This window comes from Anopheles ziemanni, chromosome 2 (assembly GCF_943734765.1).
Source record: "Anopheles ziemanni chromosome 2, idAnoZiCoDA_A2_x.2, whole genome shotgun sequence".
Taxonomy (NCBI): Eukaryota; Metazoa; Arthropoda; class Insecta; order Diptera; family Culicidae; genus Anopheles; species Anopheles ziemanni.
Window position 1 is genome coordinate 18,146,105 of NC_080705.1, and position 26,877 is coordinate 18,172,981.

The 26,877-nt window shown below is 44.2% G+C and overlaps 1 protein-coding gene across 1 annotated transcript; it reads right to left on the reverse strand.

The window, feature by feature from the left end:
* Positions 1–772: 772 nt before the first annotated feature.
* LOC131281827 (WD repeat domain phosphoinositide-interacting protein 2) lies at positions 773–26,350 on the reverse strand. The gene is made up of 5 exons (XM_058311183.1): positions 26,280–26,350; positions 4,179–4,347; positions 1,560–2,496; positions 1,327–1,461; positions 773–888 (listed from the first exon to the last, which is right to left on the reverse strand). Exons 1-5 carry the CDS (start codon positions 26,348–26,350, stop codon positions 773–775), a joined length of 1,428 nt encoding a protein of 475 aa, XP_058167166.1.
* Between the last annotated feature and the right edge of the window lie 527 nt (positions 26,351–26,877).

Consider the following 26,877-nt stretch of genomic DNA (forward strand, 5'->3'; position numbering starts at 1 on the left):
GCTGCAATAGTTTTTTATCTTTATTCTTTCCGTTGCCTGTAAATAGAATACAAAAATAATTTTTTTGTAATGCAGCCCTATCCTCTGCCTCCCGATCCTCGAATAGTGTAAACCTGTTTTTGTCTTGTTTTTTTTTCTTTTTCCATTTTCGTTTTCATTCAAACCAAATAGACGCTGATTAACTGATTGGATTGTTCCGAACCGAAATTACTTCAAGTAATGTTAGTTTAACATAGTTTGCTGGACGTCTTCTGATACGGGGAATACACCAAAATAAAGCAACAGACGTAAGAAAAGCGGCCTCAGCTGGTTGTCCCTTTTGAATGGTTTCATGTTTTTCCAAATGTCCATTGGGCACGCGGGCTTGACATTGCCGGCATTGTAGATGCTCGAGCCCACCTTTCCCCTCTCTCGCTACTTAATCCTTAAGAAGAGATGCGTTTAAAAATAAATTAAAGAAAATAAAAACAATGGTTCAATGCGCACACAGACCCGCGCATTGCAAAACCCCACCCGCTCGCTATGTAAGCAGAAGTCAACATCACGATATATCCTTTCATTTACGCTTGCCACTCGTCATCTTCATCATCGTTATGGTGTCCGAAAGAAGATCAAACCCGAAGTCAGCCAACCACATGTCTAATCGAAGGGTTAGATGGTTGCTTTAACCCTTGCGTCCGCCGCACTTGGATGATGCTGGTTTGCTGTTGGTGGTGGCCGTTCGATTCGATCTCCCTCCAGGGGCCGGGGCGGAATGACCTCCTCCCACTAGTCATTCGACGGCGATGGGCTTGACCGGCGGGAACTGCATCTCGTCGTAGATCGGTACGGTCACCTTCACCGGGTACTCGACCGCCTCGCGCAGATCGTGACACCAGTCGGAGTCTGCTGGAATGAAATCGAGAGAACGGAGCGACCCGCGGAAACGGAAACGAAAACATGGAACCAAAGTGTGTGCAAAGTGTGTAAAATAAAAAAAACGGTACAAATAATAACACGTGGAGGGTGGGATTGGTTGGAGAAGGTGGCGACATAGGCAGGTAAAGGAAAAGGAGAGAGTGGTGGGGAAGGGGTGGAAAACATAAGAGAACCGTGACCAAAATAAAAAGAAGGAAATCACAAAGTTGGTAGAATGTTGTCGAGACGAAAGAGATAATTAAAAACGCCATCGATCGGTCGATCGTCGAATGGAGAAAAAGAGAAGAGAGAGAAAGAGATTCACTTTAGAAACGGTTCATCTGTATCGGAGCAGGGGGGAAGGGTACTCTATTTTTTTTTTTTTTTTTTGCGTACAGGATATCCCGTCCTCGACGACGGACAACTAACCTGACATCCTGTCGGCAGGACGACCCTTCAGTACGCCGGCGTACGTGCCCGGTGCGGGCATCATCGACTTGGTCATGTTGTTCACGTTTAGGCTGTTGGTATTTTCATCGTTCTCATTGCCAACGATGTCGACTTCTGAAGGAGAAACCGTAGAGGGCGGAGAGGAAGGAAAGGAAGGAACACGATTAAAATCCTGCCGATCGCACTTGTAGGTCTCATTATCTTTCTCTTACCGGTTATGCCGTGCAACGGCGTACGGAGATCGTGGGCCCGGATGAGCTTGCACTCGCCACCCTTCGAGTCCTCGAAGCTGTAGATGTACAGGAAGCCATCCTCGCAGGCCAACAGCAGGCGCGTCTCCTTCTCCAGCTTGGCCATCACGCACTCGTACCGGAGTCCGGCCTCGGCCAGCTGCACCGTCGCGTACGCCCGATCCTGCGTGAACACGTCCGTCACGACGTTCGTCGGCAAGTAGTTGGTGACGGCCTTCGCGAGGAAGCCCATGCCCCAACCGCCGACGGTCGACCCGGTCTCGGTTGCGCCACCGTTCGTCTCGTCGTCGTCGCTCGAGCTGCTGTGGTTGCTGCCGGCCCCGGCATCGGCCGCGATGCTCTGGCGCCGCTCCGCCTGCTCGATCGCCTTCGGGTCGATCCGGAAGATATGTACGGTTTCGGTGTTCGAGCTGGCCACGACGAAGCTCGCGCACGTGCTGAAGTTCAGCGAGCCGATGTTGACGTGGCGCTTCACGCCCCGCCGGAACTCGTGCACCTTCTGGCCGTTCTTCACGCAGAACAGCCGGATGACGGTGCCCTTCTCGGAGGCCGTCGCCAGCAGCACGCCGTTGTACGAGAAGTTCAGCGCCGACAGCGGCGAGTCGTGCGCCCGCAGCTTCAGCCGCCGGAGCTGGTTGGCCGCGTCGAAGATCTGCAGCTCGCCGCACTCGGCCGACACCGGGTAGGCGAGGTGCGACAGCAGCGACAGCGTGCACAGCCCGCTCGGGTTCGGCGCCATGCTCTTGATGGAATGTAGCAGTCTCATATCACGGATGTTGTGAATGTAAATACTGTCCACGAGGCAAACCACCAGCCGGGATCGGTTCAGTTTCACCGACAGGATCTCCGACGGGTAGCCATAGTTGCAGATCTCGGCCCCCTTCTTGAAGTGACACACCTGCGAACGGGAACGAGCGAATGGAAGCTGGTTTTAGTCTCAAGTCTCATGCACCTGAACGCCAATTGCCAAAGGTCACCACTGTAATTTTCTACCTTCTTCTTCTGCTTCTTCTAGAACTAATACCGGTTTCGCGATCGAATCATCGAAACTGAGTCACTCTCCCACTGTGAGCCTTATATGGGAAAGGCCATGTAAGTTGTAAAACGTAAAAAAAAAACTTTGTCTATCATTGCGATCTGCATCGCGGCTTTTGCTTTGTGGCATTTTGAATGATTATCAACCCACAGGAATAACAGCATGGTCATTTTACTTTGAAGAAAAATTTTACTAAATCATACGTTGTATCTGTTTAACACGTTCGACATTTAATCTTACGACATTTTAATCTTCAAACGATCATGATTCGTCTTAGATTTCTGATACGTTCATTCCGTGTAAAACGTCATTCTGGTTTATTAATCTTCGTTGTAATTTTTCAACTATATTTCTCACCGACTCCTTTGATTTAAAAAAAAATACAAAAATGTATTTAGCTTACATGAAGCAAACGAGCCTCTGTTCTGTCCGTTTTCTTTGAATTGCTGCTTTTAATGGTTCTGATTATTTTTTTATAATTCTTCATCCACACTTATTACGTTTTTGAGACTTATATTGAGTTCGAATCGTTCATTACTTTCCAGGCTGTTCTTGTTCCTATTAGATCTTCTAATAGTGATTCAAAAATTTAAGTTTCCCTTTTGACATTTGAAATATACAATAAATTTAATTTCTTTTGCGTGAAGCAAACATACTTCTGGCCGCTCTGCTTTCTTTGAATTGCTGCTTATAATTCACTGCTTGTTTTTTATATAAAAATCCTCGCCCAAACTTATAACTTCTTTGAGAATTATTTTGAACATAAATTATCTCATTATCTGTTAACCCCGTCTTGCCCAATCATATTAGATTGGATCTATAAAATGTGATTTTAAAATTTTATTTTCTTTACCAATTTGTATTACTCCCAAATAACGTAGCAAGAACTTCTACATCATTCCCATTGTATCATAGGAAGATCAGCCTGAAGATCAGTCTGACGAAAAGTTGTGTAAATCATAGACGCAATATTCGATTTAAAAATTGTCGCCTTTGGCAATCAAAAGAGGTAATAAAGCTCCTTATCAATACTCCGTGCTCAATTGCCGTTTTATGTATTAATTTTATTTTCACTAATTTTCTTACATGACATCCACACTCAAGGCGAGTTTCTTCTTTGTTTGCTCTACGTTTATATTAATCTCAATTCCCTTACTATCTTTTGCCCTCTTTTTCCTCTTTTTCCTATGAGAAACCTTCGGTTGATTTTCTTCATTACTTCGTATTTCTCGTAAATGTTTCTCCCCACCCGTACCTAATCGGAATTGTGTTAACATTACACTTACGATTTCCTACCGGTGGGCAAACCGCTTGCAAACCCAAATGCAGCGCGCGATAAGCGAGCGAGGAAACCTGACGGGTTTGCTTCATACCCGTTTTGTGTATAAACTTGACCAAACAACAAATTGGTTTGCCTTCGCTTCTGTGGTGTACGCGGGCTGCACGGTTTCGCGAACGATTTACAGAGCTTGCGCACCCTTACTCTCGTTCGGGGGGCTTTGGCCAAAAACGGGGCGGGGGGGGGGGGGGGGGTTTGCACCTACCTTAAGCTTGTTCGGTTCACTGGCGGTAACCACCGCCACGAGGCTGCTGCTGAACAGCCGCTCGGCAATCTTTGTATCCTCGTCATGGCTGCAGAAGATTTCGTCGACACGATCAACGGACGTTAGCGAGAACAGTCGATATCCCGTCTTGGATACCACGGAAAGCGATCTAAGGGGGGAGAAAACCGGAGCAAGGGAAACGTTTATTAGTGGCTTATTTTCGTTGCGTTGATTTACTGAAGCATAAAATATCCCAGCAAATGGTTTTATATTGTAGAACGGAAATTTATCACCCCGAACGCACCATCGAAGCGTCATTGTGGAGCACCAAGCAACGACCTGTTGCACAATGGATAAAACAGCGAGCCAACCAACCGACCACCACGACCACCCCGTCACACATTGTCATCTGTTTTAACAATAAAACAGTCGCGGCGTGGGGCGCGAAATACCATCCCACCCCTTTGCCACAAAGACGCGTCGTCTTTGTCCTTTTGCGCGTCGTCATCTCGGCGACCGTTGTCGGTTAAAGAAATTAACCGCGCCAAAAACGGCGGTAAACCCGAAACCGCGGACTGGCCAAGGTGCAGCAGCATTTTGGGTTTTTCCTTTTGTTTTCCACTGCACCGCTTTATCTGTGTCGCAACGGTCATTGTATCGTGGCGGTGCGGTTATTGCATCGGGTTCGTTAAAAATCGACCACGCTGCATTTTACGCGAGCACCGACGGGGTGGTTTCGGTTTTGCCTATTTTCTGCTTGTTCTCGGTGCGAATGTTAGTTTACTTAACTGTGCATTTAAATTGGCAACGAGTTTTGTGCGTTTGTGTGAAACACCACACTTGGTAACACAATGTTGTTAAGGAAAATAAAATAAAACTTTTATTGATGACTTATTTCAAACGTGTTTTCGCACGTATAAAACCAACTTTGTATAACGTCATTTTTAATCCTTTAATTTATCGAAAAATATCGTCGAAATTCTGGAGTTTTTTTATAAGAAGAAATTTCAGTACAGTTGGATAAACTATTTGTTTCTCCTAACAAGGCTAAGACACTGATGTTCAAATCAATAGAATATCATCTTAATTTTAATTTCATTTATTAAAAATCTTCATCTGGATGGATTGAACATCTCGATTCTTTGTGAATCCACAATAATCCACCACCTTGCGTGCCTTGTTCAGGCTGAAACAAATTGTATTTAAATTTAAATTCCAATATGATACCTTAGTTTTAAATAACTTCCTCAGCGTGTTTGTAAACAAATTTTCAAAAAAAAACACCAGTTTGTGTGTAAAATAAGCATCAATCAAAACCACTGCCGCCACCTCTCAAGGGGAAGGTTATTTTTAAAATAAACACATTCCCTCCACAGATTCCTCCAAATGTAGGCGGCGGGAAGGAAACAAGCATTCCCACCCACCCGCAAAAGCAGTTTGGAAAACGCGTTCCCCCGGAACCCGGGGGAAAACGGTAACGGGATGGAAAGGAAAAGAAACAAAATAACTATACTTCCACCGCCAAGGTCATGACACCGTGCGAAGGAGAAAGATCGGCGCTCGGATCAGATGATCGCGAAACCTACTGTTCTAATTATAAACCATTCCGCGCGGCATCGCGTGACGTAATTGGTGGTTGGGGATTTTCCGTGCAAATGTGACCCTCTCCCCAGGAGGCCGCTTTCCGAAATGGAAAATGCAGAGTATGTCGGAAGGAAAGTGGGATGTATGTTTTTGCGTACGTTTGCCTTTAGGATTGTTTCACGCTCAAATGCATGACGCCCTTTTCTTTTCTCGAGCCGAAACAGCCGTTCTCCTTGAACCTTACACACTCTGTTCGGACGCTCAAACCCGGATGGGAAGGGGGCAGGTTAGATATTTTCCCTCCTCACCATTATTTTCAACCCACTCCGCTTCGTCACTTTGACATCCAATCCATTCTAGCCAGCTCAAATGATTTAGTACAAAGTCCGACCACTCTCGAATAGATAAATGATAATAAATTAAAACCATGACTCTCCGCTACTCGGATCGCGTTGTTGAACACATATTGCATCCGTTTTGCGATATCATCCTTATCAGACCTTTACGATCGTCCACAGTGAGTTCTCACAAGCATCTTCCACCGTCTGCCACAATGTCTAGACCGGTTTCGTCGGGAAACGAAGGTTATTAAAGCTGACCATAAAAAGCTTATTGGAGAATTTGTTTTACTCCCAAGTAAAGCCCTCATTTTACTAAAAAGCTCTAAAATTTAATCTAAACATAACGTCACTTAATAAAAGTAAATATGTTTTATTACAATACTATCTAAAACTCCCCCCCTGGGGGAGAAAAACATCCAAAGCAAAAAATAAAATCAAATAAAAAGAATAAAAAAAAACAAGCAAATAAAATAAAAAGTAAATAGAAGAAACACAAAAAAAACAATAACAAGCTTCCAAGCACCAGCATCTTTGTTCATCTCTTTGAAAAATCTTTCTTATTCTTTAGTAGCTGTCATCCTGTTAAGAAAAATCTCTATACGTGTAAAAATTTAAATCGATATAAAATTTCAATTTCTTTTAAAAAAATCAACCGAACAAGTAAACATAAGTATTAAATCGGTATCGTAAATATTTTAATCAAAATCGAAGCTTCAAGTTCCTTTTGAAAGAATCAACTCAACAAGCAATGGCATGTTTCCCGTCACCCGTATGTTTGGTGTCGCTTACATTCCTTTCTGCGCCCCAGGACAACGACCATTCGCTTCACATTAGTCAGCATTTATTGGTCGGGTGGAAAATCGAGCCAGTGCCGTGGCATAAAATTAACCCAGTGTACGTGACTTTGTCGCGGAACGGTAGCGGCAATAACCGTAAAGTAAACCCCACGGTGTGCCCGTTTGCCATTATCCATTTTCCAGCCGAACCATCGGCCATGGATGCAAGTGGATGGAAATGAGAGAGTCAATGGAAATCGTCGCCGCTCGTCACGTTTGTCATTTGGATGGATGGATGTGTTTGCGTCCGGTAAAATGGTATCAACAGTTGGCAGAAATAGGCACGACGATGGTTGGTGTTTAGCGTGCGAGAGGGAGAATTTAATTTGCCCTACCGGCGATCGGGGGTTTTAGCCCCGAGAGGTCCTTAAGAAATGGACAGGTGTAATTGACAGACGTGGAAGAAGAAGCCTTCGAGGGAGCAGCGTATGAAAAGCTGATCCTGTCTTGAACTGCGCGATCGTACACAAACGCTAATCGATGTTGGGCCCTACGGGATCCGCATCAAATTGACTACCGAAAGCTGATCCCAATGTGTCAGGAATACAGGAACCTGCTGAACACTCACTCTTCTCTGCTACGTAGAGAAGTCCCTCAGGCAAGAGTAAACCAAGACTCTCGAACCCTGCGTTGGACAGCTCCACAAAATGACCAGTCCAATTAGGAGGGGGGAATGGGAAATCTAACGGTTTTATTGGGGGGAGGGGGGATGCGCAAATGACCTCTCTCGGGACTAGAGATGCATCCGTTACGGTGGCATCCGATGCAGTTACGATTGCATCAGACCAATACCAGCTGGAAGAGCGCGCGTGCACAGTTCAGTGTTTGTTACCAACTCCCCTTTAGTGAAATACATCCCATCCACTGACGGACAGTTCGGTCCGACGGAACGCATCGCAATGCTATTGCATTAGCTAATTGCTGCACTTGATACGCGCCGTAATCACATAGCTCCGGACGACCAACAGGAGGAGTAACATGCGAAACAGAAAATGAGCATGTAGTGTTTCAGGAACGACTTTTCCCTGGAAGTCTCTATCCGCACGTGGCGAAGGAGAATCTCCGCGATCATCTTCGCCCTTGATCTCCTTGTTCTCGGCATAAGGAAATGCATTCGTTTGTTGTTCCCTTGTGCGCGTTGTAGGTAAAAATCTTAGAGCGTATGCGTTGAAATCGTACTTTCCCGTTAGTTAGGTGCGTTGGAAAAGTCATAAAAAAGGCACAAATTGTTACAAGATGGGGAAAAAGCTAGGTTTTCTCTTCTTAACATTTTATATAATTTCAATAGTAGTATTATGAAACTGAACCGAAGAAAAAACAAAAGAATAAAGATTCAATTTTAAACAAAAGCAAGATACAGTCGTTGGCAGAAATGTCCGTCTCAAAAGCAGTATTCTTGTCTCTAATGCTCCAATTTTTGAAAAAGTGCACCCTGTTTTGCCTCTTAGTCATACATTTGTTTTTAGTCGATAACAAGATAATAAAAAGGGAAATGTTTTAATGCTAGATAATTAAAAGTTTTAAGGATCATAAACACTAATAAACGCATGCTTAAAAACCAGATTTTGCAAATTAGTATGTATTTTATTATTGATTGTCTGGCATTTCGAATGTCTCCGTTGCATTGGTATTCTGTCCTTATATTTTTTAATCTTGAGACTTTGGTGAATTTTGATGTTGTTGATAATTTTCCATAATTTTCGTTTTTAGTCCACTTACAACCTTTAAATCTCGGACAAAAATAGGTAACAACAGGACAACAGTTTGATAAATATTAATGCCATTTTTCAATCGTGGGAGGCTTTGAGGGGAAAATAAGTGACAACGGTTGTAAAGTAGGCCTTTTTTTGTGAGATCAGCAGTTCCTTGTTCAAAATGAACCTAAATGTGTCATTTCCAACAACTTATATTATGTTTTATTTTTAGCGGCCAACAGTTCCTCGGTTGGTTGCCATCCGTCGAGGTGTTTGTTTCACGAACTTCAACTTGAAGTCAAACAAAGAAAACTCAACTGCGGCTCTGATGATGATGATGATATGAGAATTCCTTCGTATTGCGCTTGTAACAGGCGTCGTTGCATCATTCCCAACACGCTCGTCATCAGCTCGAACATGCAGCTCCGCATACCATCACCGACATGCACCTGCGTTGTTGTACCTTCCTGACCATGCGCATACACGCTTCCTCCCTCTCCCCCACAGTCTCACTTAATACTTGTTTTGTCCGCCATTCTTTTCGAAATGAGACGCTTCCAGCTTCCAAGCAGTGGATGATCCCGGTGAACTGTGGACGCAGCTTGATCGTTCCACCTGACGACAGTCATTTTAGCGCGCACAACAATCAAACCCTGATCCAAAGGGCCAGTCCCTTCGCCTTCCGGACAATGCTGTATGTACGATCGTCAAGCCGTCAGTGGCGAGTTTCCCAGCCGCGAGTCGCCACTCACTCTCCGGTCTTTGACCGTGACCGTGTTGTGGACAACAGTCCCTTGAGCGGAGACCTTGGTAATGAACTTCCCGCGGTCGCGAAGCCAAGCAAAAGGGCACCACGGAAGAACAAAAGAACCCATCAAGGAGCAGCATATTAGCAGCTTGAGGCACCGGCCAATCCGCTTGTCCGCCAAGAACGGGGGATTGGCTCACGGTTGAGATTTATTCAGACCGTATCCAAGCGAGCTGGCAGAAGCGCACTGCTTGAGGGATCAGCCATTTAGACCAGGGGTCGTTATAACCCAGGAGTAGTACAACTACGGGCAAGATAACTCAAATGAGTTTCTAACTTTTAGGAAGCTTAATTGCCATAGATTTTAATTTAAAGAGAAATACTCAAAAATGATTAAGATAGATTACTTTTGACTTCTTCTATCAACGTATTTTCTCATTTATATTTAGTTCGTACTTTGTTCTCATATAAACTTATAATACAATACATTGTTATTCTATTTCACTGTGTTTCTAATTGTTTCATCGTTGGAAGTATTTTACCATAAAGAGGATGTTTTCGTGTACATACAATATTGAAAACAGACTTTTAAATTTAATACATTTCATATTGCACTCTGTTATATAAACCAAGTTCACTTACAAATGATTTTAGGCTTTGCTACACTCTTTTTCGATTGAAAATTGTTCATTGCAACTTGTTTATTGTGCAATAATTAATATTTTCAACGACAGTATCTGCCATTTGAGTATAATTTGTATAACAAGTACTGCTTTCTCTTGCAGCTTTTGCTTTGAATAAATTTATCCAAATAGATATCATGAGGATATAAGTGCAGCGAGTTTCCAGATCAATTTCTCTTTTGATATTAATGGTTGTGGAATGTTTTTTAACATGTTTTTTTTACTTTAGGTTTTTTTTTTTTAAAGTTCTATAACAATTTTCTGGCTTGCCAACCCCTGATATAATAACAGAACCAAACCCACGCCGCTGGTTGATTGTGTTGTGTTCGTGTGTTTCTGAGGAAAAACGGTAGGCTAGACCGTGGAGGATTATTGTTTAGAACAATATCACCGACTTGCGTGGGGTGGGGGTGATAGTCACTAGACGCTGGACCATAAATATGGCGTACACCAACACACCATATAAAACTTTGAGCAAAAAAAAACTCGTGATCTTGCAGCAGTGCCACAATGGGTGATGGTCAGTGTTGTGTGCGCTCGAGCATCCAACCAACCAACCAACCAACCAACGCCACACACACGAGTTGTCGTCCGTGAAACGGTTTAACCTTGAACAGGGTGCTCGCGCCACCACCAACCAGTCAAAGTGGCGATTTCAACCCCCCCTCGGCCGAGAGCTCGAAACACCGAGAAGTTCCACCAGTCTCGCCAGCTGCCTAAGGTGGACTCATGTTCATGCTCATACCATTAACATTGCCTACCGAACGGACAACCAGCTAAGCCATCACAAAAAAAAAACGAATGGATAGTAGTTCTCGTTTCCCGAAATTGTGTCTACGAAGAAGCGCTAAGTTTTGCGGCACACGGAAGTGACTGATGGCCCGGATCAACTAAAAAGGGCTTATTTATGATTTTTTGAAAATTAAATCATCTTCCGAGAGTCTGGCAACAGCTGACAAACACGTGCTGGCGGAAAAAAAGGTGTCCCACGAAATACAGACTCGATTGGAAATACCGTTGCCAAGAACGGAACATTAAGAAGCTCAACAAAAAAAAAACACAAAAAACCCCTCCCGCTTGACTTGACAAATCTCCTTCGCGACTGTAGCAGAATCTGTTTCGCGTGATTCTTCGCTTCTTCCATTTTTAAAAGGCTGATCCACTCGGTCCACTGGTAATGTTTGTTTCCATTTTTTTTTTTTTTTTTGGTAAAATTTCAATGTCAATGCCAAAACACGATGCAGCTGAACACGCCACCCTTCGCGACCTAATAGCAGAAGGCGTGAATTCGCGGACAGAAACTGATTATCGATTCCATGGTGGCACTCTGGGTTGAATTGGCTCCCGAGCACGTCCTCGTCCTCGGCGACGTGCAGCGATTTAAGGTGCATCGATCGGTCGTGTATCGGTGCACACTGTTCCAGTCGAAGTGTGTTTAAGCACTACCCTCAAAATACCAGTTTAAAGCTTGCCAATTTGTTTAAGGTTTAAAATGTACGATGATTGAAGATAATTTAAGATGTTTTCAGATCGCGGTGCATAATTTTTCAAAAGAACTCAACTTTGCTGAATTAAAACAAGTTTGAATAATACAAGAAACGCGTACGCTTTTGCATTTTTGTGTATTTTGTTCTTTAAAGACACTTGTCCAGTTCCCCGATTATAAGCAATCTCTGTATGAAATGCTCAAATAAAATGTACTATTAGTGGTATCTTCTAGAAGATGACTAAAGTATCTCCTAGAAGACTGTGGAGGATCACAACCTTCTTCCAATTGGAAGTATTATTTTTTAAAAGTTAATCTTGCTTCTGCTACTTCTTTGCCAGGGGTTGAGTTGTATTGTTTTGTTAAAAAATCAGACTACATTTTAGACATTCTATTTTACTTTTTTAATTTTAACTTAAGTAAGTAATTGTATTTGTTTCTTTCGAAAAGTTATGACAAGAGTCTTATAAACAGCGAAACATAATTTCAAAAATGAATCCCCAACGATTTAAGAAACGCATCGGGTCCTTTATAGAACGTAATTAACTTTACTGAAGGAAATGTGTGCCGTCCTTCACGATACGGTGTTGTTTCGAACCACCAAACCCACGTAATTACCTTTCACAACATGGAAAACAACATGCTTCCATCGGTGCAATGTGCAAAACCGAGACGATAAGGATACCAACATGCATGCACTCCCAACGATGCACTCCACACGCTGGTGCAACACTAAAAAGGGAAGGCATGCATTCTATGCTCCCGGTCTATCTCTCCCGGGCAGCCGGACAATGTTTTTTATTTCCCCGGGAAGTATGCTCCGAGTTTGTCGCGCTCACTTTATCGATCCATTAAAAACCCTGGCACAGGATGACCCTCGGTACAGGGACGACTACATTCACCACCGCCACACCACCTGCGGGCGTGTTTTCTTTCCCAACAACCATTCCCTGTTTCCGTTCGCTTTCCGGGCTTTATTTTCCACCTTTCCGTGCCCTTTCGAGAACCTTCCCTACCGCTTGCCGTACCTGAGATCATCGCTTTAACAGTTCGTTCCTGTGCCTTCGGTCGGAATGTCGGTGTGTTGGTCCGTGCCAGGAAGGAACAAGATTTTGCCAACCGGATTCGTTCTTCCACCGTGACCTTCAGTGAATAGGTGGTTCATTTCAAGCACCCATCCGCCGCACGGTTTACTTCCGTTTCGTTTCACTTATCATTTGTTCAGTGAGAAACGGACACAAATCAGCACAGTCCCAAGTTCCGGACACCATCAGGTTGGTCGTGTTGGGAAAACAATTCCGACCAGGTTCTGGTATGATAAGTTTGGCCCAGCCAGTTGGTACGTGACTGGAATTTCAATTTAAGAACTATGCCGTTAATGGACACATCGCTTTGGTGATTGTTATTTTAATTAGTTTCGAAGAAGGGGCAACAATTGCCTCCTTTCGAAGGCAAAAGTCTAATGAAAACGTGTTCAAATGTTGTGTCCGTTAGAAATGTTTTTGTAAAATTGATTATAAATCATCACTCCAAGCAAGAACTAGGAATGGTACTAACAGCTGATTAAATGCATGCATGCATAACACGTTCAAAGACAAAACAAACCAACAGAACCGTGCAAGAGAACGTAAAGCATGATGCTGTTTGACCTATTTCCCGATCCTCACCAATCGATGCCATAACCATCGATGGCTGAAGTTTATTTTCCAATACATTTCTCTCCCTTTCGTTTAAAAACAAAATACCCCCCCTGGCGGGAGAAACTCATCCCCGTGAAAATGCTAGCGCTTCAAAACAAAAAAAACCTTCCCTATTAAACCCGTTAATTATAGTGCTTTCTTCGTGTACTTAAAAAAAAACCCGGGACGGGAAGGCAAATATTTCACCACGACGCGGCTACAAAAACATCAGCTGATGCAATTGTTTTTCGCTCGACTCGACTTTGCCTCCTGCTCCGCCACTCAGGCCTCCCCTTTTCCTGGTTTCGGTGCAGTGACTAAATGCACTTTTTTTCTCACACGAACGTCAATTTCTATCGGATGTTACATCTTATCATTATCACACACTGTCCGATTCCTGCCGCAGTGTGATTGTTGGCCATGATGTGGTGCAATGACAAACAGAACAAAAAAAAAAAAAACGATCCGATGCATCCATTATCAGCCGGGTTTGGGGGAAGGAAGGGAGGCCGAACATACGCCAACACCGTGTGTCGATGACGTTCGCGAGACGCGAATCGCTAACAGGTTTGTGAATTTTTACGAACAACAAAACATCGGTTGGGTTGGGTTCGCCTCACCAAAAAAGTCCAAGTTCAATGTACTGTCAACCATTCGGGGGTCGCTTGTGCTCGATAAGATAAGGACGGGCCGGTTCGAAAGCTGTTCGAAAATGGAGATGTGTGAATGTTTGGAGGCCTTTGGTTTTCAAATCAATAAATGGCAGTGCTTCTCAAAGCAAGTAGATGAAAGAGCATTCCAATGCACAAATCCCGGTTGTTTGACTTCGCGAAAGGGCACGTCCCGTCTTGCGATTAGGAGAGTACGCCCCAACCCGTCAAAACAAAACTCCTTATCCATACAGGATGTTGACCGCGGGTGCTATTCTCTTCCGCTAGTTCCCGCCGAGATAAGACGCTCACGTCGGCTGGCAGGGCAGGACCGTAAACAAACTCAATCTACGTTTCCTCCCACCCACCAACCGTCCTCGGACCATCGAGGTGAACAAGCAAAACTGCCTCATCCGCCAAAAGACACAGTCGTCGTCGTGCCGCGCGGAATAGGGTCGCATGTTGGTCGCGTGATTAAATACGAGCCGAGCGATTCGACCAGGCATGCCCTGGTCTCAGTCCTCAGCCGACTTGCTTGGGATCGGTTTGTTTTTGCCTCGTTTTCCTAGCATTATTATCGCTAACGAGGGCCGCAAATAGCCAATCTAATCCTCCGATTCCAAAAGCACGACCTACGAAACACTCCATATGAGAGTTGGTATAAAGCAAATCGGATGATGGGAAAACTACAGATTATCTCATTCGTCGAACCGCAAACAATCAATAATGGGTTATAAAATGGATCTGTTTTATGGCTTTTAAAGTGCCCTTGATAAGGCTATAATATCACAAAAATGCACTTCTGTTGGGTGCAGATTTATCTTCAACGAGCAGAGCTTAGCCCTGCTAGATTGTGCCTCACTGCAGTCAGTGACCTCGGTCGGCCGCTAGCATCTACCTGACCAATCCACCAATCAATACTGACCCCTTGGGCCGTACAGCAATCAACAAAAAGATGGAATGCTCAGGGGTTGGCACATCCTGTTCCTGCTTGTTCTCCTGCTTATCGCCAACTCGGTCAGAAGTAGGTCATCAAACATGGGGCCCGTGACGCTCGCACCATTTCTTTGTCCTTAACCATCATGCTCTACCAGCTCCAACTCCAATAGCAACCACCACACATCTTGCTGCCCTACTGCCAACCGCCACACGGACACGAGACTCGTATGTCCGCGTGTGTCCGCCTATGAAGTGGAGCAATTACACAGCACTGATATTGAACGAAACCAGGAACGAAACCTCCCCCTCTGCGTTCCGACCGATAATAGGTGGAACCAACCTCGGCAAAGGGTCGGCTCTTGTACACGGAAACATAACACGGCATGTCTCTGAAGGACTGATAGGAACCCCGTGCCTAGTAGTACCGTCCTGGAGTCATGCGTGCTATCGGCGGGTCGCAGCAGGGGTTCTTTATTTTTTAAAGTGCACGCCTCTTTGTGCAACAAAAACCTGCACATTCATTCTCAATTCGTGGAAAGTCCAGAAGGTTGTAAAAATTATTTCTTTTTGGTCTCACACTCTGATATCGTATGAAAGTGGTTTACGAACAAAGAACTTAATCGTTATTGGGAAAATAAATGTCCTTCACCATCGCCATTTAAGTCGAGGGTCGTAATATCGGGTTCGAAACTAAAGGCCCTTTCTATAATTAGGAACTTATATCAAGTGTTTGTGTTGCCAGTAACATTCCCTATTTCACACGAATAACTGATAAAGGTACACCTAGTTCTAGGACGTCTAGGAGTCAAATGTACCGACCGTCAGTGTAGTCCGAAACGGTAGTGAATCTGCTTATAGACATTCATAATAAATCCTCATAACATCTCAAATAATGTTGAATCGAAATAATTGAGGATCATTCTGCTACAATATAAGTTTTGAAATCTACTAAATGGAAAATACATTATATATTAATAATTCTTCTTAATGTGCATGACATTCCAGGTGGGACTTGGCCGCTCTCCGAGGAGTTATTAATAATGATTGTTTATTAATATTTTTAAGAAAAAGTTACAGTCACCACTCATAGACATCAACACTTAGCACGTTGTTCTAAATTAGTTCTGAAAAGTTGTCGGCCAATAAATAAATGAAAATAAAACATAAAAGCTATAGTAATATTAAAAACAAGTTCTTTGAAAAACTAAGCGTACGCTTGGCCTTCAAAAACCGTCGGTTTAACAAATGTTATAAACAAATTTCATTAAGAAACAATGTACTAAAAAAGTGTGCTAAAACGCTTGGCAATCAACGTGTTAATTCTGCTTTGAATCTGTCTGCTCATTGAAATGATTAGTGGTCCTCCAAGCTTGTACTACAGTGTACTAAACACAACATGTGCAGTTACTAACAACGCAACTTTCATCAAACAACTTCCACCTGATTTGAGAAGCTCAGGAACCTTCATGACTTGGTCGCGACCCGTTTTTTTTTCTGATATCCAAAACATGACTCGTCATGACTCTCGAGCAGTCCAACTACTCAGCAACAGCTGATAGCCGACACTGGCCACCTTTTGTGTGCTCATGCGCGTTATCTCTACAGCCACCTCTGCCTTCGCCCCCATCCCATCCCATCCCGTCCAGGGGACCGCTTTGTCCCGGTGCTCGGGTGCTCATTATTGGCACGATGACAAAATCGGACACGCGTTCCCTTTCGGTCTCCCTTTTTTGTTATGTAAATTGCACTCCCGTAGGTGAATAATTGACGGGTTCCCTCACATGTAGCACGCAGCGTGTGCGCCATACTGTGTTGTACAGGAAAAAAAAAGAAGCAGTTGAGGCAGGTGGGGTTCAGCGGGGGGAGGTACAAGGCAATCCAGCTTTCCCTCCATCCGTACACGGACATGGACACGTACGGTGAGGTGGTACACCCGACCCTTGGCCCGACTCACGCCCACTAAACGAAGCTACTAAGGATACCTATACCTTCCTCGAGTTGCCAGCTGAGTGCATACCAGTCAACGGCGTCGGGGAGTTGGGGTTCAACCAGATGATCGGTACAACTACGACATACGAACAAGGTACACTAGGCATCGTAGGACCGAGGGAAACCTTGTACCTCATACATTATATGCATCTGCATCTTACCATTCCCATCGATTTAACGACGTGGAGCTCACCTTCCTCCTCCACAAGTCCTACGACCCGCGGGTCGACCTCATCTTCAACCCCGTGTAAAACCTGTTCCTGACCAACGATCAGCTGCTGTGGTCATCCAATATCTGACGCGATATTCCACAACGACTCGCGTCGCCAGAGCTACGGCTAATGGTTTGCAGGCACGACGACATACGCGAACGAATGTGATCATATCCACGAACATCATCATCATCATCCGAGGGTGGGCCCTCGGTGTGGTGCTCCTCCTTGTCCAAGCAAAGCTGTAAGTCGGGTTTATTCTTAGAATTACCAACAAGTGCATCCACACATCCACTCGACGGGGAGTGCATCGGGGGAGAGCGAAAACAGCTGAGCTGTGTTATGAGTCCCCAAACAGCTGACAGCTCCACAAGTGAGAGCGCATTGAAGACGGTGGCGATGGTCACCACCCGTATGGGGACCATGATGAAATCCACACGAACACCGTGTTGGTGCAAATGCAACCGCGTGATGTAACGCGCACCACACCTGCAACCGATGGACGCCAAGCCGACCATATCCAACCGGGACTTACAAACCTTGCGGCTCCCCTAAACAAATCCCCGCGTGTCTGGTCGGGTTCCCTTCTGGATGTTCGCTGTGTCATTGCGGGCATTAGTTGTTGGAATTAAACTCAATCAGTTGGCGGACCCCACATCGCCGAACACATCGGATCTCCTCCTGAGGACCAATCCGGCGGACACTTGCGGGGATGGATTCTTTTTGCAAACAGACCAAGAAGAAAAGGGCTAGGACGGATGGATGTGCCCTTTCGTTGCACAGCGGGGCGAAAACACTGACACCGCACGTGCCAACAAGCGCCCGGGGACAGAGAGACGACGGACGGATCGAAATTCTTGCACATTCTGCGGACAATCGAGAAGCTACCTCCGTTCCTACGTTCCATTTATCTTCCGCCCGTCCGACGAGAACTAGCTGCTAGAGATCGAGTGCAGCAGCGTGAGGGTTTTGTTCGCGTGTGGCCAATTTAACATTTCTAGCTCATCATGATTTCATAATCGAGCCAATGAACTATGCACATGCCTTGGTTGGCCCGGGGCCGCAATTGTGCTATTACGATTCCCGCTTTCAATGCGGACCGTTGGGTCGTTGGGAGGCCTTTTTGTATAGGAAAAGCTTGTTAAAAATTGATGCTATGATAGTTGTAGTCATCATTTTGTTGGGGTTTTATACAAAACACTATTAGGATAACTATTTTAACACGTTGAGTACCAAGCGTCTTTGGCACAATTTTATAGCACAATCTTTTTAATTAAAATTGGTTTATAATATTTGTCAAACCGATGGTTTTCAAAAGCCATGCAAAAACTTAGCTTCCCAAATAACCTATTTTTGATATTACTATAGTTTTTATGTTGCATTTTCATTTATTTATGGACCGAAAACTTTTTAGAACTGATTTCTGCCGTCATCCACTTTTGGATGACAACGAAGTCAACGTGTTAATAGGTCCTTTTTTAGACAAGTCGTATATATAATTTGTATCACCACGAACAAATCATACGTTAGCCTGTTGTTAGTAAAGAGAGAACGCAAAATTTATCTTCAAAAATAATATTCACATGCATCTCAAGGGAAAGTGAAAAGAATATTTGCAAAGAAGCTCAAAAATAATTAATTTTAATACTTTTAATTGCTTTTAATTGTGTGGTTTAAAATGAATAAAAACTGTAAACATTTGACAGCACAAAGAGTAATAAAACTATCCACCAACTGTGGTGTGCTTGCAAATTAAGTGCAATGGCAATACCAATAACCAACATAGTCATAACAATAAAATTGATTCAATCAATTCGGAAATTGGACCGCTTCCCTGTGCACCGACCAACATTCTCAGTCATTCTCGGACGGACCCGATCTATTTCGGATCCTAATTTGTGCGGCAGAATTAGGTGCGCGCCCGGACGATCGATGCGAGACGCGCGTCGGGGAGGCATATCCGTTCGCCAGTTAACGTTACAACCTGCCGTGATGACGCAAATGCACGGCAACAACACACACACAAACGCAGCCAGTCTAGAAGTCTCGACCAAGGCGCAGTGTGGGGCCTTAGCGTCCGCCAAACCGCATCCAAATTCCACCACCAGAACAAAGCATCAAGCGCTTCGGTGCATCAAGACGCAGCAGGGTGAAGCTGAAGAAGGAGAAAAAAGGAAAACTGCAACCACCCCAAAAGCGGACGGCCATAACAAACTGAACCGGCAGGACGGATAACAACGGAGCGAATCGGTTTTGGTTTGTTATTGGTCATCGATCAAACGATAAAATTGAGCTTTAAAAAAACTTGGTTCTTTTTGCTTGTAGATCATTTTTTACCTGTCGTTTGGTTGGTTTAAGTGTGGTTAATTTCGTCTTTACCCTTTTTTTCATTTAATTACACCTAAAAACCACTCTAGATGTTCGAATCAAGGCAGGATGATCCGAGCGAAATGTCATCGCTCGTCAGCGGCCATTTTTAAAGTATGTCCAAAATAAATGTGAAAGTCACGTAAAGCAAGCAAAAAAGATCCACTCCCAGCTGGCAAAGATAACCAATTTACAGCCTCACCCCGCCGAATGCAACAGGTTTGATGGTGCTTTCGGCGGTACTGATAGATTTTGGTCTGGAGAACCTCATGAAACAAGGAAATAGAGCTCGAACTTCGGCCACACTTTGGGGTAGAGGGCCATAACCATAACCAAGCAATAATTGAACTCAGCTGTTCTTGAAGGCCAACCAAACCAACGGACCGTTGGGATTACGATCGACGTTGGGTCGAACAAAATGGGTACCGTTTTCCGAGTCAAGTCGAAACGTATGTTTTGAAGCCATTAGTAATTGTTTTGACCTTTTTCAACAAGGGATTCGATTAAACGAAAACTAGTTAGAGGGTTTCGATTAAATAGCACCTGATTCAACCTAACCAATTAACGAAGCGATACTTAAGAGATGTTCTATATGAGGTTTATATGTTTGGAAAATGTTTTTGGAAATTATTTTCCTAGGTTTGGGAAGAGTTTTTCCTGTCTAATACCTTGCTTCAACAATACAAATGTAAAAATGTAATTCTCTAAAGCGATTGATCTCAGCTTCGAGCCCGTTGCAAGTCGAATTGGAAACACCACACACAAACACACCGTCTTGGCTCCGTCTAGTGGAAAATTGGAAGTCACCTTGGCCTAAAGTAGCAGCCTAAGCTGTATGGCCGGCCGATAAATCTACAACCGTTCCATATGGTGTTGGGTGCGCTCGCGCGTGCGCATTCGTCAGCTACCGCTATCCGTGGAGTAATAAACTAAACCCTTACACATTTTTGCTTGCTATACCCAAAGAAAAGAGAAGCAAAAAAAACCAGAACTAGCTGCTGTGAAAATGAAAATCTTTCGAGAAGTATTGCGCACTCCAGCGTCGCTTGGATCGACGCCAAGTAAACGGTCCGTTAAGTGCAGTGTTTCATTACGGATTTACGACCGCAAGAAGCGTCTTCCAATGTTTAGATACTGTTCGGAGAGTGAAAGATCGCTTGAGGTCAACCCAAAGCGTGTGGTGGTTGTGGCTCCAAAATATCCCCAAAAACTACCGACAAAAAGGTAGTTTCTTTTTTTTACGCATTTGTACGTGTTTTTACTTTTTTTTCTCTTAGTTTGCAACGGAAAACATTCGACTTCGACTCGGTAGACGTCGAGAGATCGATCGCGCGTCATGGCGTCATGTTTATGTTTAGGCTGTTTGACGCGATCGTCGGAGGGGGAGGGCCTGATCGAGGGAGGGGGTATGGGCTGTTGTTGTTTTGCTTGGTTTCTCTTCTTTGCGCATTACTTTCTACACAATCAGTGCGCGTCGGAACCGGCCGTCCGCCACTGCCATCCTTCCACCTGCAGTTTCCCCCCGCAGGCAGACAAACTTCTGAATCATAACTTTGGTTCATGTTTTTGCTTTGTTGCGGAGTGCGAGTCAGCGAGTTGATGGCGTCTTATTCGCGTTTTTTCGTCGAAGTTTTCCTGCCCTTCCATCCAATTTAGCGTTTTTTTTTCCTTTTCACCACACCCTCACACACTCTTGAGACGGGGGTTCAACGGTTTCGGGTGTGCTACGCCCGATGGTTTCGATTTCCATCACCGGACATCGTCGTTTTCCTCCATTTTCATAACGGAGAGGCGCACCTAACGGCACCGAACGCACGCAAACTTAATTCTAGGAACATGGTAATGAACAAAATGCTCTCTATCTGTTTACAAAATCGAATCGGATTGTAATTGCGTTCCTTCCGTTCGAAATCGTCCAAATGCCCTTTCCGTTCCGGGTTCGCCAGAAAAGTTTTTTCCCTCATCCTGGTGACAAGCTTGTCGCAAATGCTTGGCAAAACAGCGTCCAACCGGGTAAATGTTATAAGACCATCATAAACTAATCATTTCCTAACCAATAGATCCACCACCGGGCAAGGCAAATGTCAGCCAAACGATTAAAATAAACTGATTATTCCTAGCCTGTGTCTGGGAAATTTAAAACGCTTCAAACCGATGGATTTTACAGACATCAAAAAGGTCAGGGGCTCTAAACAAACATGAGTCGCATCACAGATAACTGGAAACTGATGCGACATGCGTGTCCGATGTTAGCAAAAACAAAAACCCACACGAGTGCCAATTAAGGCGGAATTTATCAGCCCAGCGTCCCATAACACTAAAAGGGGAGAAAGCAAAGGTGACTAGAACAACGGACAACCGAACTGATCCAGATTGAAAAAGGGGGACGGAAAATTGTACACAAACAAAGGTACACGGGGGGAAGGGAGTTCCGAACTATGGCCGCGGAAAATCTGTTGCAGCTACCATGCACATGCAATAGCATGGCCTATAGAGCTTTTAATAGATTGATATTTACGGCAAACTGCATTAAACCCCCGATGAAAAGGACCACTTTGAAGGGATGCACCGTGAAAACGGATTGATTCGTTTCTTGAACAAACAAACACAGGTCGGAGGGCTGACTTCACTCTTACCATGTTTTGCGGATGAGGTTGTTTATGGTAATTTAAAACTAATTTTTCAATTCTTTGTTTATCCCTGGTTTAACCACAATCCAACTTCAATGTATGTTTTGAAATGCTAATTGCAATAACATGAACCCAGACTACCTAATGTTCCTAGTGTTGCTAGTTTTTTAAGTTACATACACAACTAAACATAAAAAATATGACAAGATTAAAAATGTACAATAAAACGTAACAAAAACATGATAATTCTAAAACGTACAAAATAATTTTAGCCATTGATATAAACTTTCGATGTCTATTGGGTTCTCTAACTTTCCTGATGTAATTCTTCAGTTACTATTTTGGAGTCCTAAAACCTACTTATGCGCAAGGTTGGACAATTTCCAAGGGTTCGACAAATTGGATTATATTCCGGTCACTTGTCAATTCATGATCACAAAACAACCCCCTCCTTCGCGATGTTCTGTGTTGTTGGGGCTCGCTGTTGTTAATGTATGCACAGCGAGCTGAGGGCGTGATTGTGTTAGTAAGCCTGTTCGCTCGAACGTATGATTCGCTCATCGTTTCCGCCACCCGCACTACCCACCCCTAGCTGCGCGGTTCCACGAACTCGCTTCCATCTAACAAACCGCGTCTCACTTCGCGAACTCCAACCCGCTTCCTCCTGTCTCCGCTTCCTCTTCTCCTCTCCTCTCCCTTCCTGAGGAAGGGTACGAAACGTGCCCACAAAGCTTTAACGCAGCTGATTGCGCTCAGCGCTTTGCGCGTCTCCCACTCCTTCACTCACACAACCCCTCCCCGGGTCTCACCCTGCATACGACCGTTTCACCCTTCCCCGTGCGCGTTCCGCGCTCCGACGTTCGATGGCAAAACCACTCGAGCCCGAACAAAGGCCTTGGAAAGCGTACGCGCGATGACGCGCAAATGTATGTCATCATCCGCCTTCGAACCGCCGTCCATCTCTCCCACCACCACCCTCCCCACCCTGACCATCCACACACACGCAAGCCAAGGGGAGACGACGCCGCGGACGACTTTGGTTGCGTTTCGGTTTCGCTGTCGTATTGGTTCAAAGAAACGGCAAGGAGTGGACGTTGTTTTGCTTGCTTTGCACAGAGGCCACCGCCTGAGCGTCATAGACTCCTCTCGGAGTGTCGTGATCTATTATCGCATGTCGTCGCAAAATCTCAGTAAAGTTAACCCTTTCTAACATGACAAAAAATATTCGAAACAAAACCTACAGTGACTTATAATGTTAGAAATATTCTATTAAGCATCCGCAATGTAAATGAATTCAATTCCCAAACCCCATGACCGCCCTTGACCGGTTGTTCATGATGAATTTTAAAGCAACAATTGAATTAATTAATCACTCTTATTACATCGTGTTGCTTATCAAGATTAAGTCCGGTAGATAAGATAAAACTGATAGTCGACCGATGGCCGAATTTGTAAATGTGTTGCATGTAAAACATACTTCGATGTTTCATTTTCAGATACGATAAATGTACGAGAATAGTGTTTGTGTTTGAAGTGAGCTGTTTGTTTTCATACGATCTAAAAAACATATTAAGCGTATGTAGCTGTAAATCTACTGAATTCTTAAACGAAAAAATCTTTTCCATCTAATCGAAACACAATTCTTACCAGATATCCTCCCACTCATTCGCCCAACGGACACATACTATCAGCAAAACGTTTGCAGCGCACCATCCGACCGAATTTAATGATGTTTAGTAATGTTTACTCAAGCCCAAAGGGCAAAGAGGCTGAAGAAACAAAGTTCAGGACGGTTCAAGCGGAGTATGCAACATAAAGAACTACCCCAACTGGATCTACCCCTACTACACGCTCTTTGTACTCTCCTTCACATCTCATAAAATGGCCAAATGGGGAGAGCCCTTAGCCAGTCCCGCAGATGAGTATAAGAGCATAGGATTGAAAAATGTATCCCCAAAAGTAGTTCCTTCTCCCAGCAACACTTCGCCAGCGAACGGAAAAAAGCAGGCCAACCACAAATTGGCTCAGCTGATGCACACAAAGCAAATGTAAACAAAGAGAAAATTTTGTTTATATCCCAACTCGGGGGCAGCTTTCACATACACGAAACCCAAACTGGTGGTGTTGGTGTTGCTTGGATACTTCTCGCCTCCTTGGGGTTTTTTTTTGTTCCTCTGCTAGGCAGCTGTTTTTCTTTCTTGTTTTTATGCTGCACCGTGTACTACGTTATGTTGATGTCCCCATCTCGGTCCACCAAATAACTTAGTTCAAACCCCCGCGCCTTTAGTTGACCGATAACGCAGCTTGGATGATGAAATGCAGATGGCGGTGGACATTTAAATGGAAAGAAGCAATACCCACACCGATGACGCCGTTTGGTTGGAAAGCAAAAATCTCCAACTTTCTCAAGGCCAACAAAAAATTACTACGCATTTTTGACATGCATCATCGAAGCAATCTTTTACAAATGGTCAAAAACTACGAGCACAGTTGAGTCAGAGGAGTTATACCCCTTTTTTTGGAGTATGGTTACGATTGTTTCGTACTTCTTTATATGTTAGTTGTGTTGCGCAGCCCAGCTGAAAGAATTGTTCAATTGCCAATCGTAATGAAAATAACTGCCTTTTTAAAAACGTAAACTAACGATAATGATTAGAAACACATCACCTCACCGTTAATCCATCTTTACTCTATCAAACCAAAAAAGTAACCAAGCATGCTGTGATGGCACTGTTATTAAAATAAAACCCCACAAACACACAACAATATGCAATCCAGGATGGATTGAGATACTAAAAAGTGGGCCGATGGGAGGGTTGAAGAATGCACAATGAGTACTCATTCTTCAACCGATGGCTCCATCAGAATATGCAGCGAAGCAAAAAGTGCAAGACAAGTGCATCTCGCGGTCATCTTGGCTGATTGTTTTTGTGATTTGAGTTTCCTTTTTTTGTTACATTTTCGCATACAAACGTATCCCCACCGCTGTTGCTCACATATGACATTGAAGAAACTCATCCGCGAACGGTTGTTTGATGTGCGCGGGTTCTGCGATAAACAACACAGGCGAAACAATCGCAAGGGCGCACGAAGGTCACTGTCACAGCGGAATGATGGTCATTGCTTTATGATGGTATACAGCAATCGAGCATTACATCCACCGTTGACAAAGTGTTTAGCGTTGACAATTGTGAAGGCTACAAATTAACTTAAATTTGCATTTAATAATCGTCACAGGACAATGGACAGGGAGTTGGTTAAAAACGTTGCTTCTACCAACAAGAAGGTTGTTTTAAAAAATAATTAAACTATCAACTTTTTCTTTCTAGTAACATGATTAAGAAAAACTACGAACGGCAAACACGACGAATGATGAACAAGAAATCATTAGATATTTCATACATATTTCATCATCCAAATTTAAAACTGTTTATCGATGCTTTTCGTCTCTCCTTTCCTCCCATCTTCCTCAATACCGCTCCCTTCTCCTTCAAAACACTTTACCGTCCCAACGACAACGACTCTTCGTTGTTCACAAATGGCCATGCCAAAAATATCACTCAAAAACGAAACAAACAAGATAAACAACGAACTCTGTTAGTGCTTCTGCATCGAGTGTTCAAACGATCTCTGGTAGTGTTTGTTCAGTTTAAACGCTTATCCCTCTCCCCCCACAGCCTCCCTCCCCCTTCCAGCTCCTTCAAACTCTCAGGGTTAATTTGCATGGTGTGGTGATTGTAAAGTTTTCGAAAAACCCACATCAATGTTTCAAACCCCAAAGCGCCAACTTTGCGAACCGATAGAAATCAATCCGGACACCTCTTCGTCCTTAACACTTCCGCTCCTGGGGCGCTCGTACTCACACACACAAACCCCCGAACGTATAAGTAGTAAAAGAGGGGGGGGATAACAATAGAAAATCAACACGCACACACCAGTGCAGTGCCTAGTGTGCGTGACTCTACTAGCACAAAAAGTATGCTATCGACGCACCAACATCATCTGTGCAACCATTCGCGTTTTGTACACAAAGAAGTAAAGTTCACCAATGAAAAACGATTCGCCAACGCTCCAAGAGTTAAAATTAATCACTAGAAATACACACACACATACACACGCACAAGCACATTTCAGGGGTGTTATAACCCCGAATATTACGTCGTTAATGCAACGGGCGTCCATTTCCGTTGGGTTAGTGGGTAAATTTAAATTCATGCAAAAATATCTGGTATCCACTGCGATTGCGTGCGGTTTGGTACTTACGTATAGTCTTGATTAAAACTTATAGAAAATCCACCATTTTTGCCGAAACATTTCTGACTTATATCACTCATTTAAACGATTGGGCGCGGGGGGTTTCGCGGGCGCAAACGGTTTTTGCGGAAGCAGGTAAAAAACAAATGCACTGGCTGCTGTGTTTTGGCCCTGTTTTTCGCCTTCAAACGATCCGGGTGATTCAGATGTGCAGGTACGCAGGTCCTTGCAAAGGATGCGCAGCAGGCGAACGCGATGTAAGACACGAATCGACGGCTCCTGGGGTGGTGTGCGACGCGAATTAGCGACACGCTGGTGTTTGGCGGAAGAGTGAGGGAAATGCGCGCACTGGGAGTTTTCCTTTCGTTTGCTGCTTCTGCTGCTGTTGCTGCTTCCGCTGCTCACTGCTCACTAAGTGCGTTCGCTGACTCGATTGCGCTCGACTCACCACTGAAACGACACCGTTTGTTGTTGGTTTGTTTATAATCGTCCGCGTTCAATGTTTTTGTTTTTCCCTCTGCGTAGTTCGGAGAGTGCGAGAGAGAAAAATACGCTCGCTCTCACACTTTTCGCGCACAAAAACACAAACGCACACACACACACACAC

Coding starts and splice junctions, on each gene's coding strand:
- LOC131281827 (XM_058311183.1), bottom strand. CDS start 26,350: ATGAGTGATATAAGTCAGAAATGTTTCGGCAAAAATGGTGGATTTTCT. Junction 4,348..26,279: donor AGTTTTAATCAAGACTATAC/GTAAGTACCAAA, acceptor CTCCCCCCTTAG/ATCGCTTTCCGTGGTATCCA. Junction 2,497..4,178: donor GTGAACCGAACAAGCTTAAG/GTAGGTGCAAAC, acceptor TCCCGTTCGCAG/GTGTGTCACTTCAAGAAGGG.